At 29.5% G+C, this 20,392-nt stretch overlaps 2 protein-coding genes across 3 annotated transcripts in view; both read right to left on the bottom strand.

Annotated features, from left to right (window-relative positions):
* Window positions 1–20,392, bottom strand: part of LOC129915391 (uncharacterized) — a 463,244-nt gene that overhangs the window by 383,168 nt on the left and 59,684 nt on the right. The gene's annotated exons all lie outside the window — the stretch shown is intronic.
* Window positions 1,881–5,034, bottom strand: LOC129915392 (uncharacterized). 2 transcript variants are annotated; one of them, XM_055994905.1, is made up of 5 exons: window positions 4,716–5,034; window positions 4,572–4,646; window positions 4,076–4,365; window positions 3,090–3,355; window positions 1,881–3,032 (listed from the first exon to the last, which is right to left on the bottom strand). In XM_055994905.1, exons 1-5 carry the CDS (start codon window positions 4,759–4,761, stop codon window positions 2,978–2,980), a joined length of 732 nt encoding a protein of 243 aa, XP_055850880.1. In that variant the 5' UTR covers window positions 4,762–5,034; the 3' UTR covers window positions 1,881–2,977. The 2 variants fall into 2 exon arrangements, with proteins under 2 accessions (XP_055850880.1, XP_055850879.1); XM_055994904.1 differs by having other exon boundaries at window positions 4,572–5,034.

The following is a 20,392-nucleotide window of genomic DNA, read 5'->3' as shown; positions in this document are numbered from 1 at the left end:
TCTATATATCCAAAGATGCTGAGGCAAGCCGAAGCACACTGTGCCTCTCTGCCACCCGCTGATTTATGAGAAAGCTTATCTTTACTTACATACCCGCCAACACACACACACACACAGCAGAAGAGTATAGAATTGTGCTCCTGTATAGTACGTTATACTATGCGTTCACGAAAGTATTAAATTAATCGTACTTATTTTCTCATTCTGCGAAAAGCTGAAAAGCTTCACAGTCAACAACGCTATTTGGTTTCGTTTTGAAGAGTATACGTTGTTTTATACGGGTTTGGAGTTGCAAATGGCGCCTCATTTTCTAATAATTACTCGTAAGATTTGGAATTTAATTTAACGTTATTCATGTTTCGTTGTCGCGTACACCTATACAAGTTAATGATACCATTGAGACGGGAAGGCTAAATAAGGTATTTTGTTTTTGACTTTAATTCTTAAGGTCAGAAGTTAAAAGCAAACTAAGACAAAAATAGACATCAAAGGGCATCAATTAAAATTGAAGAAGAAACAAAGGATTTGAAAGAAGCTGCAAAATGAAACCCATAAGAGAAAGCCGATTTATAGAAAGAGTTTAATATTTTATAAACCATTAGGTTGTACGTAGGTACGTTCATTTTGTATGTGTATGTTGTATGAAGTTTTAAATCGAATCATTCCCTTTCTGCAATTCGAAGGCCAAGATAAATTTAGGGAAAACTAATTTTATAAGATTAAAGCTTGTAATCTTATCAAAATCTCGTCCTGCAGCTTATCCACCCTATCGGTCGCTTTGTCAGCCTATTTATTTGTCGCCCTGTCACCATTTATGCCAATCACCTTGACACCCAGACCCAGTTGTCTTGTCACTCTGTCGCCTGTTCACTTTTTAGCCTTGTCACCCTGTCCGTCGTCGGTGCGTCGGTCATTCGGTGTGTTCATCTGTACATAAGTCTAAACGGTTGTAGGGAATTTTTTAATTTTTTTTTGTAATTTTCAAGGTTTGTTTTGTAATATCTTGTTTAGAAAGTTTTTGAAGTGAAAACTTCTTTAGTATCGTAGTGATTTGAAACAAGATGAAACAAAAACGCGACACGAACATTCAACTTGTTATAACTTTTTAATAGATACATGAATGAAATTTGTACTGTAGATAGGTAATTATTAGAACTTCACTAATTACCCCACAGCCCACACAAACAAAATTCGATTGAAAAGATCTACCTATGCAATTATTGTTTGTCTGCTATTGCTACCATTTATTGTCTATAAATGTACAAAATTTCAATTTATTTCAGATTCAAAATTCTGAGATAATGGTAAAAAGATGTTCTTTTTCTACACACGTTATACGTTATAAAGGTGAAATAACCTTTCAGATGATATAAAATTTACTATAGGTTGTCATTAAAAAAAATATATTTAATGGTGTTAAAAGAGAAAAAAGATTGATTTTTTTGCTTTTTTGATGAAATCACTTTTTGATGAAATCACTTTTGGTTTGAAAAAAATAAGCTCATTTTGTAGATCTTGTATAGACATGGACGATATAAATATTTTGAGCTGAAACAATAAGCTTTCAGATGATATAAAATTAATATAGGTTGTCATATAAAAAACATGTATTCAAAGGAGATAGAATAAAAAATAGGTAGATTTTTTTTGCAAGAAAAATTTTTTTTTTTTAAGGTTTCACTTCTACGACGACGCACACTGGGGATTTTGCGGAAAAAAGTCCAAAATTTAAAGTTCCTCGGAGAATATTTCAATAGTATTTCTAAATTCTAGAATAAAATCTGAATCAAAATCAGAAAGAATCACTAAAATCGGACTTGTAGTTTACTTTTTAGAGCTTTGTAAAGGGACAAGTTGTTGAAAGTATAAAATACCCCAAATAACATTTTGTGGTTAGAAAGCGGAAAATAAACCGGATATTTACTCTGGTTATTTAACGGATAAGTTACTAAACTCGTTAAATAAACGTATTTAAGACGTTCCAGAAACGTCTCCACAACCGAAAATGGTCAGTTATTTTTTAACTTCGTCTAAATCGGGTTTTTAAAAAACCCACTTTTTTCTACAAATACTGGGTTTTTAAAAACCTAATTTTCACGGTTATTAAATAACTGTTTATTTTTAGTCAAAGAAAAACTTGAAATAAACCATTTACGGCTATTTTATAACCGTTTACAAACCGTTATTATACAGTTTAAAAAAAACCTGTACTGAGTTGTTTGACGGTTTTTTTTATAACCGTTTTACTACGGTTATTATAAAACCTGTAATTAACGTTATTACAGGTTTTTTTGAAACCTGTAATATAACAAGTTCTTTTAAAACCTGTATTAAACGTTAATTTACGGTTTTTTTTATAACCTCTTACCTATAGGTTTTTATAAAACCTCTAATAAACGTTATTTGACGGTTTTTTTATAACCGTTTTCTTCCCGTTTTTTTTAAAACCTGTAATAAACGTTGTACAGGTTTTTATAAAACCTATAACAAACGTTATTTGACGGTTTTTTTTATAACCGCTTACCTATAGGTTTCTATAAAACCTGTAATAAACGTTATTTAACGGTTTTTTTTATAACCGTTTTCTTCCAGTTTTTTTAAAACCTGTAATAAACGTTGTACAGGTTTTTATAAAACCTATAACAAACGTTATTTGACGGTTTTTTTTATAACCGCTTACCTATAGGTTTCTATAAAACCTGTAAATAACTTCGTACAGGTTCTTATAAAACCTGTAATAAACGTTACTTCACAGCTTTTTTATAACCGGTTATTTACAGATTTTAAAAAACCTATAAAATGTTTGCTTACCAACATGCTGCAAACCATAAGATTCTTCCCAGCTGAAAATTTAATATTTGAAATAAGAACGCTGAAATTTAAGTTTAGTGAAACATTATTTAATGAAGTAAAACTAAAACTAAAACTTAAAGTAAAAGTAAAACTAAAACTAAAAATAAAAAATAGCTTAACTTAATTATGTTGTGGATTGCCCGTCAGAGGCAGAGGAGCTGGTGTTGGAACTGGTATTTCTGTAATGAGAAAAATGTTAACTTAAATGTTGATTATAATTTTATTTTTTAACTTACGTGGACGGTTTTCCCATTCGAAATGGGGCTTGCTTCAAAAAGCCTTTAAAAAATGAAGCACCCTCAGCTTCACTATAAGTGGGGTACCTTGATCGGACCGCTTCCAATATAGTTTTATACAGGAATTTGTATTGGCTGAAACTTTTTTTGGCATTAGTCCCCAGCCAAGAATGTTCTGCCAGTAGTGGATCCGTAAAAATGCACTTGCAAATAGTGCGGATCGTTTTCATTCCGTTGGCCCCCCCATAGGAGCTCAACTTACGGACCTGAAAGAAAACAAAAATATGTTTTAAGATGTCGTTTTTTAAACTTTTTCGTAATATAAAATGCATTTATTTTCAAATATTTTTGGCCGCATTTATTATGATTTGAAATTATAAAAGAAAATGTCAATATGTATTACGGTTTATGAAAAAAATTAAAAAGAATTTCATTTTCGAAGAACTTTTTTTAATAAAAGTTTTGAAAAAAAATGTATCTTATTTTTTTTCAAAGTTCAACATCTAAACATAAAATTATTTTTTATTTATTTAATAACCCTTACTGTTGAAAGTTAAATAGCAAAAATTTAAAGTTCTTATTTACCAAAGTCTTTTAGAAAATTAATTATTTGGATGCAAAAATTCAGTTTTTATCAAAAAAAAAAACCAATTGAAATTGAAGTTATTTTTAATTGTTTTTTCAAAAGTGTGATATATATTACCTTTTCTGCTTCGGAATTCAACTGATAATATTTATTAGAAAAAGTTTGGAAAAAAGTCATTTTTAATTTTTTTAATAAATTTTTTTTTTAATTCTGAGTTTGAGGACCATTTTTTCAAAAACTCTTAATTAAATTTAGTGAATTTAAATTTAAGATAAGCTTCTGGCTTTGTAAAAATGTATTTTAAAATATTGTAGGTGTTGCCGTTGTTTTATAAATATTTTTTTTGTGTTTGAAGTCGGATTGTGAGAAAATTGCATATTTCGTATATTTTGGTACTTACCAATTTTTTTTTGAATGCTGCATTTTGATGGAGTTTTTCCTCGATTTCCTCAATTTGTTGGACAGAGGTAAGTGGGAAAATTTCATCCAGTTGCAGTTCCTCATCCACTTCCTCTGCATTCTCTTTTGCAATTTTGGACGCCAACAAATTGACCGAAACTTCGGACTTCGCCATGAATGCCTCCAGCATTCCTTGCATGGCCTGCACCTTCACCTCAGTGGAACGCTGTCTTTCCAAAATTTCGTCTATTTTGGACGACAGTTCCTTGAATTGGGTACTGGTGCTGGGGCCTATAAACAATTAAAAATAAGAGTTATAGTAATATACAAAAAAAAGTAATACGGTTAGTGAAAGAACTAATATGCTATCTCAGCTGTTACTAAGAGGGACTGGGGTTTATCCTATTCAAATAACATTGGATAAACCCCAGTCTAAGATAAGCTGGAGTTTAAAAACGACTTTGAAAATTGTACTAGTGCTAAAATACATTTTTTACCTTCAAACGTGTATAAGTCGGAAATGACATTAGTGATGGTAACATCTTCATTTGGGGGGGTGAACGAGGAAACGTCTTGAAAATGAGAAGTAAGTATGACAAAATTAGTAACTTTGTTCCCATGTTTATACATTTTAAACTTACCAGAATTAGGAATCAAAGTTGACATCAATTTGTTCATATCTGTCATGTATTCCGAAGAATTGGTGTCGATGGTCACTTCTTCCGTATTTTCTTCAGAAGAAGACAAATACTCGGCATCCTTTTCCTTCTGAACTGCTTCCTCCCAGGAACCTTAAAAGGAAATACATGTTTTGTCGTAAATATAAGTGGCATGAAAGGGATACAAGAAAATATTTGTTCAAAAGGTGAAGCGGCTTAAGACCGGCCGAACAGCTCAGATTTTGACGATTTTTTTTCAAACGTAGGCAATTAAAAATGCTTTAAAGTCTATAGATTAAAAATTGCCGGTGTTGCCGTTTTGATTTTTTAGATTTAATTCCTATCTTTCATATAAAGCATAGGAGTTTTGTTTTCATCTACATCAATTAGATCTACATTCTCAAAATCTTCGATAATCCTATTTGCAATTTGTTCCAGGGGTCTGTTTCCAGATCTTATTCGACGTTTTAAATATTGTAAACGATTTTCATATTTGAAAGCACTTATATTATCTAAAGGTCCATGGTATTTAACATCATCTACGACATGATATAAATTGTGAACGTTATAACTTATGTTTTCAGCTCCATAGATACTAGAAAAGTTATATATGAATGATTTGAACAGACTCTGTGCGACATCAACAAAAACTTGTTTATTTTTACTCAAACATATTGAAACAGCACAGTGTAGTTCCATAAAATTGGCATATACTTCTTCATGAGTTTCATTTTGCAAAACAACCGGACCTAAGTACAACAAAAACATACGAAATTCAGTGGCCTTCCAAAAGCTTATCACATCAAGTCCACGAGGTGTTCTATTGAAGTCGCATGGAACATATTTTCGTAGTGATACTAAGGTCTTAGAGATTCTCTCAATGTTTTTTGCCGAGAATTTTGTTTTAAGGGTTCTATTCTTAATCCATGTAACCAACAATTTTTTCATGACACCTAAGCACAACAAGTGCATGTAATCTAGAGGAAAATTCATAATAATATCTATTGGAAGTTTTTCTAATGGAGATGGTTGCGTATGATGATCTTCGTGTATCCCAGCCCGGAAAGAATCATTCGTGCGAAGTGATTTTGATAGGTTTGGAAAACACATTTGGTGAGATTTGTAATTATAATCCCCTTCTACATTACATCTTTCACAAGCAAAATAACCATTATGCCCTTTGATTCCTTTTAAATAAGAACGAGCGGGGGCGTCACAGATGAAATTCCTGATTTTAAAACTTATTTTTTTGGAACCAATGTTCAAATCATCAATGTTAACAGCCTCCTCAAGAAATAATCGCAGAAATTCATTAACACTTGAAGGTTTTGCCATTCCGTAGTAAACACCTATTACTAGCGGCGGCACACGAAAACCATCTGGTGAACACAAAATAGGCCAAAATTGGCCCTTTGAACTTTTGCTAACAGGAATCCCATCAATATTAAAGTCCAAGAATATTACTGTTTGACATGTCTGAACACTTTCAAAAACCTTAGTAAGAGCGCGAACCAAACCGAAATGCCAGTATCTACCAGGTGGAACTTCGATAAAAATTTTCTCAAGGGAAACGCGAGTTTGTAATAATGTTCGAGGGTCTAATGGCAAATAAGGATGAGAATTATGCAAAATGTTAAGCAAATCACGCAAGCAAATATTCGATATGTTATGCTGAATAGCCCATAATACTAAGTTTTTTTTTAAATTTTCTGGAATAGCTTCAAAATTAGTTGAGACAGCGACACAATTGTTTCCAGAATTTTCACTGTCACTTTCATGTTCAGAAATAATATTCGATAGGTGTTGCAACTCTTCAAATTTCGTGTTAGAAAAACCTTGTTCACAATTAGCACTTATTTCATTTTCCGAAAGGTGTTGCTGCACTTCAAATAACCTCTTGCTAAGAAAAACTTGTTCAAGATTTTTAATTCTTTCTTTTTCACGCATTTCTAATATTATTTTTTTAACTTTTCTTTTAAAAGTAGTTCTACTACAAATTTTATTTTTAATGATAGAATACATTTTTATTATAGTGATTTTATCAACAGTCAAGCTTGGAATAATAACGCGGAATGAGAAAGACAAATGAAAAGACGCGCTAAGTTATCTGTATGCCTACTCTCAAGTTATTTTTCAAACTCAGAAGTTATTTTCCAAACTCAGAAGATATTTTTCAAACTCAGAAGTTATTTTCTAAACTCAGAAGATATTTTTCAAACTCAGAAGTTATTTTCCAAACTCAAAAGATATTTTTCAAACTCAGAAGTTATTTTCCAAACTCAGAAGATATTTTTCAAACTCAGAAGTTATTTTTTATACTCTGAAGTTATTTATTAAACAATATTTAATATTTAACCCTTCGCTCCCGGAAAAAAATACAAATATCTTGAAAAAAAGTTTTGATATTTTCTAACAACACACTAAAATGAAAAAAATAATGATTGTACTAGTAATAACATTGTATAAGGAATGTTTTGAGCTGAGAGTACAAAAGGAAAAGTCCATTTTGTAGTAAAAAAAACTAACAAAGTAATTAATAGGTGGTATCATGCTGAAACCACTAGGAAGCAAAGGGTTAAAATAAATTATAAACAAATAACAATATTTAAAATAAATTATAAACAAATAACTTACCTCTTAATAATTTTTCACAGACAGATATTTTTTTTTATTTAATTTATATTTTTTCACAAAAACTTTCTCGCACAATAACTTGCTACCACCAGCCACAAAAGAATACTGAGAGATCTGAGAAAAATGAGAGACAAAAATATGATGGGCGACGCGCGACGCTCGAGTATGGTGAATGTGTATGTGTGGAGAGTTGTTGGTTAGTTGAAATTGGGTTGGAACTTAGTTGAAAAATTGCCAGGGTTGTTAAAAGGTAAATAACGAGTTGATTAAAAACTTATACGTACTTATAGTAGTTATTTAAAATCTTACTTTAAGCTTAGGATTTATAATGGATTAATTTTAAACCAATAAACAACTTTCATTGTAAAAAGTCAGTAATTTAAAATCTCGTTTCAAACTTAAGGTCAAATTTGGTTAATTTCTAGTCTATAAATAGCTTTTTGCGTAAAAAAGGAGTTATTTAAATACTTACTTGAAACTTGTAATGAAAATTTGGTTATTTTTTAGCCCATAAAAGACAAAAATAAAGAAGTTAATTAGAAACTCACCTTGAACTTAAGATTTATAATGGGTTAATTTTAAACCAATAAACAACTTTAATGGTAAAAAGTCAGTAATTTAAAATCTCGTTTCAAACTTAAGGTCAAATTTGGTTAATTTCTAGTCTATAAATAGCTTTTTGTGTAAAAAAGGAGTTATTTAAATACTTACTTGAAACTTGTAATGAAAATTTGGTTATTTTTTAGCCCATAAAAGACAAAAATAAAGAAGTTAATTAGAAACTCACCTTAAACTTAGGTTCTATAATGGGTTAATTTTAAACCAATAAACAACTTCCATCTTAAAGTGAGTAATTTAAAAACTCGTTTCAAACTATAGATAAAATTTGGTTAATTTATAACCTATAAATAACTTTTTGGGTAAAAAAAGAGTTATTAAAATACTTACTTAAAACTTTGGGATCAGATTTGGTTAAATTCTAACTTAAAAAAAAACTTTTTGTGCGAAAAAAAAAGTTATTAAACTACTTACTTCAAACTTGGAGCCAAAATTTGGTTATTTTTTAACCCTTAAAACACAAAACTAGAAGTTATTTAAAAACTTATTTATGACTTTGTGTCAAAAACGAGTTATTTAAATACTTTTCCGAAACTTTTGAAGAAATTTGGTTATTTTAAAACCAACTTCAAACTGAGGTTATAATTTAACCAAAAAAATTGGGTTGAAAAAATAACAAGAATGTAACCTGGGTTTAATAAAAGTAAATAAATAGCCAAAATATTTCCTTAGTTTAAAAATGGAATTTTTTAAACTAATTTATGACTAAAAAGTTTATTTTACGTATAATTTTAACCCAAAACAAACCTTCGAAAATACTGGGTTTTTTTTCTAACCTAAAATTAACCACAGACTTTTAACAACCCGTTTATAGCCGCTTTTTGACCGCGGTTATTTGCAGTTATTTTATAACTTTGGTTATTTTGTAACCGAGGTTTGAAATTGTTACTTGGGACGAGGTGAAAATACCCTCAAATTAAAGCTGTGTAATTTTTTTTAGCTTGAGCCGACTCATACACTTTTATTTTTCCGTAAAGAAGCCATCGTTTGTCTATTGTAAATCGAAGAAATTATTAATTTTAAAGATGTTAATTATTTTATATAATTATTTAGAGAAAAGAGAAAAAAATGGCTTGATTTTTTCATATTTTTGTGTATATTATTTTAGCTACACTTGCCTACAGTTAGAGACTATTAAAAACTTTTTCCTTATGAAATTGCCTTTCGATGAAGGCCAAATTTGGGTGCCACCAGGTGCCACTGCGTTTTTTATTGGCAATTGAAAAATTCATTTGGTCGCAAAAATCATTTTCTTAAAAATTACTTAAAATAACAAAAAAATATTAAAAATCAATGGTAACACTTACAGTTATAAATGATACTTTTTTTAAAAGCCAAAATATTAGGCTTAATTTGAGCTTTTAAATTCTTTAAGTTCTTTAAGTGAATTGTTTTTGAAATAATCGATTTCAAAGTCAAAATTTTGAAAAAAAAAAATTTAAAAAAACATACCCAACACTATTTTTGACAAGGCTGGGGATTTGAATTCAATTTGAATGATAAAGAACACTGCCTTAATTAATTCCTTGCCAAACACTGAAATTCATATGTTTCTATGCCTTCTAGTTTTCGAGAAAATTGCAAAGTAAAAAATCTTGTTTTTTTGGCTGCAAGCTTGAAATTCTTATCCGAAAAGACAAATAGAGAAAATAAAATTAATTCGTAACACATTTTTTTACAAATCTACTACAATAAAATTACATTTGATTTTTTGAACTTGGCTCAGAAAAATTTATTTTCGTTATATGTAACTGAAATGTATGTACATAATATATTGAAAACTATTCAAATTAAAAACGAGTGAAAAGGGATTATGCGTCTTATTATTATACATTTTATTAATAGGAATTTTAAGCATTTCATGCGAAGATCTAAGCAGAAATCTAATGGAATGTCTCAAGATTTAAATTGAAATTATTATTGAAAAATACAGATCATCTGACCCCTTCGTTTATTAAGAAGAATCAGAGTCATTTAATTGAGGAAAAAATGGCTCTCTTAAAAGAATAAACTTTTGAAAAATTTGTATAAAAAATGAAAAAAGTGTTTTTTTTTTAAATAATTTTTAACTATAATTTGGGTTTTTTATTTTGCGTGGACGTGGACCTCGACAACAGTACCTACTATGAGTTATTCTTTTCCATTTAATGTATTTAAAATCGATGAGGTGGTTCCAATAATACAAAAAAATTAAAAAAAAAAAAATGCTATAAGTACAAGTAAACTGAGAATCGGAATTCTTTATTACTCTCACAAATTTTTTTAAAAGGGCGTGGCAGTGGGCGGAAATGAATAATAATAATTTCTTACGACGAAAACTGTCCTCCCTGAAAATTTCATCCAAATCTATTCAGTGGTTCAGTTTTTATTTAATTTTTTCCGCACTCCCATACAAATTTCCCCAGTGTGCGACGTGTGAATTGCACACATGACTTTTTTTTTAGGTTACATAACCAATTGTTCTCAATAATTTTATATTAGTTTTACATTTTGAATGGCTTACTAATGTTAAGCTACTTTAAACTAGCAAGAGCATCAGTGCCATCTGCGTGGTGAGCCAAATACCTCGAAATTTGCTGACTACTTTTTTCAGTTTTTGGCTTATATTTTGAAATCAATAAAAACCCGTTTAAGAAAATAAAATTTTATTTAAATTGAGCATTTATAATCATAGTTCTGTAGATTAAAAACTTCTTGAAAGAAATCACTCACAGAGTATATAGATGCCTAAATAAGGCAAAATTATATGGAACTTGAGCCAAACGCAAATACAATAATTATAAAATGACGGCGTAATTCTGGATGATCGCAATTTTTTTATCTAAAACAAAAAACCATAATTTTCCTACAACTATGCACCTTAGCTCAGTGAAGATTTTTTTTGATTTACTGATTTTTAAAGGAATGGTGTCATATATGACAATTTTATAAAAGTTTGATTTTTTCGAAAAAGATTTTGTAAAAAAAATTCAAATGTTATTTTTTAAACAAGATCTAAATTCTAGTGAATAGAAAATATAATTCTTTTAAAAACGGTCTTACGATTTAGAACTTCTTTTTTTCTAAAATTGCATCTTAATAAAATAAATTTTTGAGCTCAATTTTATTTCATTCAAGGTGTTGTTTTTTTCTTCGAAGTCCGAATGTTATGTTTTTAATGTTTTTCATACATTAACCAAATAATATAAATAGTCTTAAACTTTTTAGCAATTCGAATTCGAAGAGCAAGTTCGTGAGACCCGTGTATCAAAACCATGTACGTTTTTTAATGATTATTATTATTACTCTGACATCTCGTGAAAAGCGTTACACAAAGGTGAAGTACCAATTATTTTTTTTAAATATCGTTGGCGTAAGGAAAAATTGTTCTAAGTCCTTAAGAAATCCTATGTATTTAGAACAATTTTGCTTTACGCCGACGATATGTATATTAAACAATTTAACGATCTTTTCATTGACTTTTTTTCAAAAAAAGGCTCTTTAAAGTACATTATTAAACGAAAAAATTATTATTTGCCTTTTCATTTTATAGTACCTATCTAACAGCCTTAAAATTAAAAAAATGTGGGATTTTTTTAAGTTTTGAGAAAAAATTTAAAATTCAGCGCAAAAATATTCCACATACGCCATAGTGACCCTAGCATTTTTGTGTACAATAATGAATGAGAATTCACCATTTGTCATTACATAACGTTTAGAATAATAAATATTGGTAAACATTAAGTACATATGTATGTCATGAATTGACCCTGCAATGTTTTATAGAGAAATCTTTCAAAAAATTAACAAGTAATTTTGATAAGAGCAAATAAAAATACGGTTTGGTTGTTCAGTTCTCTGATTGACTTCTTATTTTCCATCTATCCATGTTTGTTGCTCAAAAACCTAGAAACCCACAAACCATTCACAAAAACCATAAATGTAAATGCATCAATGTAAGAACACAAATACTTTTCACAACTTCTAGTATGTTTATAATTAAGAACTTTTTCTTTCGCCAGCATAGTACCAATATTGTTTTCTCAAATCCACAACAACTATATAATAACGTTGAACTCTTTTTCGAAGTTAAAAAGCTGTAAAAATAATATCATTCATGCAACTATATACCAACACAAAGCATCTTCAAGCTTTTAAAGACAAACACAAAACAACCATAGAACAGAAAAGAACCTCCTTGAATTAATTAAGTGCAGTTTAAGATACGAACAAAAAAAAGTAAATAAATGACTACGTCATAAAAATCCCCCGATCCCCTTTTTTTTATACTCAACCCAATTTAAAATGATTTGCATAAACGCTTAATTTTTCATAGCATTAAAAAAGGCATTACCATCATCACCAACCCTCAGCCCCAGCTTCAGTACACTCTTATTGTCTGCTTCCTGAGAAACGACTTCTTTATTTGCTCCTTGCCATTTTTTTTTTTTTCGTCAACGTGTGTATCCATCCATCAACATCCACACACTTTGCCTCTCTAGAGTCCTGAAAGTGTATTATACACAATCAGAATCTCAAGAAATCGCGTTCAAGTTTATTATAAATACCCCCAGCCTGGTGTTGTGTATAATACCTCTCTCTCACTCTTTCTTTATAAATGTGGTTGGTATACCTCAGTGCAATTTCTTCATTTTGATTTAACTACCTCAGGAAAAAAAGACTTATATTCTAAGCACAGACACTCTCAAAGGTGGGTTTGGTAATTTTAAAGGTACATCTGCATAAAACCCAACTTGAGGAAAAATACAAACAAAAAAAAAAAACGCTTAGAAATTTACATAGACCATGTTTAACATTACCAATACATTGTCTACAAGGACCTGAAAAATGCTTTCTATTTGTGGCTTAATTTTCAGCTCGGTAGAAGGTACGTGTGTCTACTCTTATTGGGTTCTTTTTTTCTTTGTTTGGAGTGTTTACGCTTACGCTTCTGTTAATATTTATTTGGGCTTGTGAGGAATGAGACTATATTTTTTCAACTCAATATAAACGATTCAATGTACTTAAAAATGATTTTTTTGGAAAAATGAGTAATGCCTTCTTAACACTAAAATCAATTAATGAAATGAAATTTTTTAGCATCAAAATTAACGGTACATGCCGTATAACTACGGTGACCATCCGTCCCGTATTTCTATAGCTTGTCCCGGTTTTTTATTTAAGAAACCCGGGACGTATATAAGTCTCCCGTATTTTGTAATTTGTTAATTGATTGTCCCGTATTTGGACATACTCTGATTTTTGTATTCAATATTTTAAATACTTTGAATAGAAAACAAGAAAACGGTGGCTGGAAATTAAAAAATCTAAGTCTCCAAAGTCAAAAAACTTTTGCTACAAGAAAAATTGCCTGGACAAATAAATGGGAGTGACAAACGATTAAAAAATCTCCATATATTCTAGCACAGGTAAAAATTTCGTTACCTAAGCTGCGTATTATGCAATGAAATTTTTTTTTGGTTTTGTATGAAAATTTTCGTTTCGCCTCTAGACTAGGCTTTAGTTTTTTTTAAATGTTCGTCAATTATTTAGTTCCAGCTTCTGTTTATCAGGTTGCTACACCAGGTTAAATGTTTTCGAAATATAAGAACAACATATGGTAGAGAAAAGAACCCAGATAAGTTTCAAAACTTTTAAGGACATTTTAAAAGTTGTGTTAAAGATCATACAATTTCAAAATCATTTAAAATAAAATAAAAATTAAAAATTAAAAAACAGCTCTCCTGATTTTGATTAAAAAAATATTTTTTAGAAGTTATTAACAGACATTATTATAAAACCATTTTCTTGACTTCAGATTTCGTAAACGACTTAAATAATTTCAACAAAAACGATCCCATAAAATCGTTTAGGAAATCTTGATATCAAAATAAGGAAAAATTATAAAAACTCATTTAAAAAAATTTAATTTTTTTTTGAAAAATCAATATTTTCAAAACGATCCAACGGATTTTTTATCTGTCCCGGGTTTCGCTTCCAGAAATATGGTCACCGTGCGTATAACCAAAATGAAAAAAAATGTTATTTTCAATAACGACGATTTTGATTATAAAAAACACTTTTTAAAAAAACTACTTTTGAAAAGAAAAAAATATTTTATTACCCGTTTTGCAAGGAACTTGTCAGACAACCGTTTTCTCGATATCTGACTTTCTTGTTAACAACTTAACAGATTTAAACCAAAAAATTTGAAAAAGCGTTTTAATAGTATTTAGGTAGTTTAAAACTAGAGAAATGTTTCAAAAATATCGAACAGAATTCAAGTTTTCCTGAATAAAAGAAGAATCAAATGGAGAAGAGAATACTTTCATAAATTTTGATGTCATCTGCATAAAAAGGTAAGTGACAGTTGGTTACAATACTACATCATACAAATTTAATGGCAATTACAAATAAAAGATGTCCAAGGTGACTGCCTTGAGGAACACCTGAGTTTGAAAAGATGGGATTGGACACAACACGACACATCGAAAAACAACATTATATTGAGGGCTAAGAGCTGAAGTGAAAAGAGATGGCGGCGTAATACAAGATACTTTCAAAGAGTTTAAGGATAGGGGAGAGCTTAGTCAGCGGACGAAAGTTAAAAACTAGATGTTTTGTATAGTGCACAAATTTTCGATAGACTTGGACCATTATCATTCTGAACGCCTCATGTGATACTCAAAATCAGGATTTTTTTGACCGACTCTGTAAGATTCACTGGAGAAAAAAGCAGATAGTAAGCAGTCTCTTGAGGGTCAGACAATGTTATGTTGCGGAAAATAAGTTTAGTGGGAAGGCCATCGGATTTTCTCTGAACATTTAAAAATTGATGTCTCTCAAGTTAGCAGAGCAAGGTCAGCAGAACATATGTTTTGTTATTGGATCTTTTAGTGCTAATTAAGTGCTAATTAAGTGCCCCAAAATTAAATTAAGTGCTATACTACTTTTGGAGAAAATTAATGTTCTGCTAACTTGATTTAAAGTTTTGGTTTTGTTTAAAGGGTTTGGTATAATATTTAGGTGCTAATTAAGTGCTCTACGAATCCAAAAAAAAATTTCCAAAAATAATTTTTTTTCCAAAAATAATATTTTTTCTGTGATTTTCGAAAAAAAATTTTTTTTTTCAAACTGTCTTAAATAATTAAGTGCTTAACTAATTTAAGTTAAGTACCCCATTTTCCGAAGAATTTTCCGAGATTTTCCATAAAAAAAAATATTTTCATTTTCCATACAAATTCGTGTTCTGCTAACTTGAATTTTGAATTTGTCAAAAAATTCAATTCTTTGAAAAAAATCCAAATTCAAGTTAGCAGAACATGAATTTGTTGGAAAATGAAAATATTTTTTTTTAATGAAAAATCTCGGAAAATTCTTCGGAAAATGGGGTACTTAATTCAAATTAGTCGAGCACTTAATTACTCCATTTGAATTTTTTCAAAAAAAAATTTATTTTTTGAGAAAATCAAAATTCAAGCTAGCAGAACACGAATTTGTATGGAAAATGACAATTTTTTGTTTTAATGAAAAATCTCGGAAAATTTTTCGGAAAATGGGGTACTTAACTTATATTAGTTAAGCTTTTAATTATATAAGACAGTTTGAAAAAAAAAATTTTTTTTCGAAAATCACAGAAAAAAAATTATTTTTGGAAAAAAAATTATTTTTTGAGAGAAATTAAAAATTGGTATAACCGCTTTGGTGAAAGATTAGGCTAGACTGCATTTTTTCATGCTACCCATGGTAGAGTAATTCGCAGAAAATAGAGAAATTGGCAGTATTTGATGGTAGTTAGCATAGTTTTTAGTAGTCTAAGACTTACATTCCTCAATCTAAAAATTGAAAGAAATGAGAAATTTTTTGGTAAAAGATGGGAAAAATTAACATTCTAAGAGTTTCCAAGGCCGGCATTATTTTAAAAAGCCTAGAAGGAAGTGTATTAAAGGTGGACGCGCATTTTTATCCAAAATTGAAATAATTTGCTCAAAAAAATCTTGAGTTATTATTCTGATAAATACAGAGATTCTGACCCTAAAAAAATATTTACTATGTAAATAGTGCTTAAATAAATGAAACTTGAATTCTTGATTTTTTTTTTTAATGTTTATCTATATATTTTAAAAATACATTTTTCTTACAGTGTCACACCCGTTAAAAAAAATATGTCACACCCGTTACACTTTTGAATTGTTATTAAAGCACATTGTTTCTATTAATTCCCTTTAAATATATCTATGCTTACTGGCAACGTAATTGAATCTCCTTTCATATTGAATACGATATCCACAATTTTTCATTCAAATATCTTAAAGTGTCACCGAAGTATACTTAATCGATTTGCTAACGTCACACCTGTTACATCTTATTTTAAGAATTTTAGACGTTAAAATTCAACAAAATGTAATTTTAAACATATACTCACAACTAAATATATAAGGTGTTCAAGCTATTAAATACTACCTATATTTAGTGAAAAGTACACAGGCCAGGAACAAAAAATGAAGAACATGTGTCGTATCCGTTACAATGGAATTACCCATTACGAAGAGCTCGTAACTTCGTTATATCGCTGGCTGAGAATTATAGGGTTGTATGTCAACTCACCTTAGTTTTGAGAAAATCGATCTCAAAGTTTTTTAAGGCTGGTTTTTGGATAAAATAGTTACATAGCAGTAAAGTATTGATGCAATCTTATAAAGGACCCTAAAAAAATCATAAAACCATAAAAAAAACATTAATTTCACCACAAAAAAGGATTCTATGAGCATTTTTAAAAAATGACATAGAACCTTTTTATGAAAAAATTTGTAAAAAAATTTGAAAAAGGTTCTATGTTCAACATAGAACCTTATAGTTATAAAGAGCTTACATGAAATAAATGCATTTTATATGAAAAAAGTGACTTCATCGTGAAATAGGCTTTGATTTAATTTAATTTTATTCAAGTTTTGCACAAAACAGTCAAAATCTATTTTAAATAACAGAACAAAATACCACAGATCACGTTGTTGCATTTATAGAAAACAACAATTCCTACTTTTGTTGAATTAGTCACACAGAAAAAAGACATGCTAAAAACATTTAGAATTTGTATTAAATCAATCAGATTTTTGCATGCTTTTTTGCCAGAAAGATAGTCGTCTTAAAACAATTATCTACGGTACAAAATTTGTGCCAAAAAAAAATTAAAGTTTGTTTAATCTTACATAAAATTAATGAAAAATCATTTCAACCTTAGCAGATATCTACACTTAAATTTTCTTAAGAAGAAAATTTTTATTAAAATGAAGTTCACTTTGATTTTAAAAATGTTTAAACAAATTTTACTTATTTTTTTTAGAAATCTTATTAATTTAAGAGGATTGGATTTTAGAGGAGTATCATCTTGATTCTAAGTTGCTTATTTGTCTCCATGTATAACGTAAGTAAATTAGCTTCAAGTAAAAAAAAAAGTTTTATTCGATGAAACTATTAGGTAATAGAAATAAACTCATATAATTGTAAAGATGAATAACGGTTAAAAGTAAAATCTTGACCTTTGAAAAAAAAAAATACTCAATTTTCCAAATACCACTAAAAATTAGTTAATTTTTTGTTTTTTGGGTACTAAGGTGACTTCTTTTATTTAAAGTTAATTAATCTAAGTGTTTCTTTAACTTTTGGTTTATTAATACGAACTATGAAATTCCCAACCTCTATTATGAAAAAAAAGTTTTCAAAAAATCACTTCCAATTCTTGGCACACAAAAAGCATTATTTCAATTTAATTATGATGTAAGAATATCTAAGTTATGAATTATTGCAAAAGTTAAGGTTGGATAGTACACATTTTTGGTTTAAAGAGTACAGAACGAGATACAAAAATTCTTTGCTGTTAAGCAAAAGCCCGTCCGCTAACTTGATAGTCGATAGTTGATAGTCAAAAACGACGAATTATGGAGCAAAATCGTCGTTTTTGACTGTCATTTATTGACTATCAAGTTAGCCGACTCCATCCCTGTTGTTCAATACCAGCAAAAACATCAAAAGATCTTTTATTTTTACTTTAGTTAGAAAAAAGATCATTTCCATAAGATTTCATTTTGAAAAATTTGCGTAAAAAAGTTCTATGTAACTTAAATCAATGTATTTTTTTGTTTGATAAAATCAGTAAAAAGGTTCTATGTTGCAATTTGAATAACATAGAACCTTATTATATTAATACATGTATGTGAAATCATGAAAGTTGTATGTCTTTTTAACCTGTGCCGTCGCCATTAATTTGTTTTCTAATTTTTTTTTTAAATTATATCTAAAAGCCGTTGAAATTACGAAAATTTTGGTATTTTGTATTTTGTATGAAATACACCCTTATAATTCTCAGCCAGCGATATACCAAGGAGGTGCACCTGATGATGCAAGACTTTTCTGAACTGTATAAGGAAAATACATGTAAAAAACCGGAAGAAAGATTTGTTTCTGTAAATGCGAAAATATCAAAATTAAGGTTTTGAGAGCTGAGAAATACACTCGAGGTTTTGGTAGGTAAACCTCTAACTTTCCTAGGGACTGGAAAAATACCAAAAACTTAAAAATAAAAATAAAAAATCTCAAAACTAATGTTCACATAGAAAATAAAAATTATGTTCAAAAAGAGAAAATCATATTTCCAAGAAATTTGGCCTTACAACTATTTCTGATCGAAGATAAAGACCAAATCGCGATTGTCAAAATGGCAGATTTTCCCAGGGGGTAACGTTGCAAAAACCAAGACTCAAGCTTTTCTAACACCCAATCAACATTCCTTTTTTCGTTTCAAGTCTACATACATAAATCCTCTTTAATTGATTATTATATCTGTTAATATATTTATCTCAAAGAACTTATTTCAACTCAATACACAAATGTTCATTGACCGAAATAGAAATATAAAAAAAAAACTATTAAAAAAAAAACTCAACTATCCAGCCTAAACTTGGCTTCTACCTTATCCCCAATACACGAGTAGATACCTTATCTCTAGAAAAAAAATCTAAACAAATATGTTAAAGTTTTAGGTACCTACAACATCTTTTATTGTAGAGGGTTATATGCATAGTAAAAATACTTATACACTCTAACTCTGGGTTTTTTCTGGCAACACACAAAACACAGATATAATATTTTTCTTTTAGCAAATTAAGTTTTATTGTGTGCATCATAACCTCTTGTACCTTAAATTTATTCTTTACCGAATTTATCAGTTCTCTAAAATCAAGGACTAGAGCACGTACACAATGTCCTTCTTTATAATATTCGATATTATGTACGACAGACGAGGAATACAGTTGTATAAGCGGTAGCTGAACCAAAAATCGTTCCAAATCCTCCCATATACTCATTTTCTTCTTCATATTATATAATGGGTTTGTGCTATTTTTGTCCTTCCTGTCTTCTTCATCTTCTTCCTCTCTGTTTTTTTTTTTTTTCTATGTAAGTTATATTTATATTTTTTTTGCCATTTTTTTGAAAATTTAATAAAGTTAAAAAAACATTTTTTATTGCTTCCAATTTTATAAGTATAAAAAGAAAAGAAGCCAAAATAAAAGCTAGCAACCTATTTAGGTTTTTTTTTTTTGTTAGATATTTTCGTACTGATACTGTTGCTGGTTTTGTTGCTGTCAAAACGTCGTCGTGTTTTCTTCTATGTAGAAATGAGGAAATTTCCTGCAAAACACAAAATTCACCAGCAGCGGCAGGATAAACTTCACAAAATGATTGTTTTTGAAATCACGCCAAGCTGGACGACTAATTAAATGCGGAAGCATGATGGTCTTCTTTTTTTTTCAATTTTTCTTTGTTCGTCCTTAAATATTGTTATGGAGAATTGAAGAAGTCGTAATGGAAATCCAGTACACGCGCTAACCAAAGTTTTGAAGCCAAAAAAAAAATGTATTGCTAATTAAATTGTTATATTGAGCTAAAAGTAACGGTAAACAATTTTCTTCTCAGCAGGACATAACACAGCAGATCCTAGACAAAATATTGATTTTAATTCCGATAATTAGCACATTTAGCAGGGCGCGACGACAACGGAGCTGTATATATGGCAATCATCATTGTTTGTTTACACGAACGCCCGATAACCCATAAAATATGTATTAAAATCAGTTCATGTTTTCATTTACCCCATGAGACAGAGCCAGACCCCAGACGTTATGGATGCTATAAGAGAGAGCATACATACGAGAGCTCAAGGAGACTCGAGTCGAGTCGGCTGTTTGATGATGATGGTCCTTGAAAGTGGGTTAATGGAATACTTTACCATTAATTTGCATTACATCATTTGGCCGGGGATGAAACGGAACGGAATAGGACGGGTAGCTTGTTGATGGGTGGAAGTGAGGTGTAAATTGGGGTGTGTCCTTATATGCGCTCTATCGCTTCGATCTGATTTATCCCAATGA

This window comes from Episyrphus balteatus, chromosome 3 (genome assembly GCF_945859705.1).
Source record: "Episyrphus balteatus chromosome 3, idEpiBalt1.1, whole genome shotgun sequence".
NCBI classification, from domain to species: Eukaryota; Metazoa; Arthropoda; class Insecta; order Diptera; family Syrphidae; genus Episyrphus; species Episyrphus balteatus.
The sequence above is the reverse complement of the archived record's forward strand: the minus strand, read 5'-3'. Positions and strand labels throughout refer to the sequence as shown.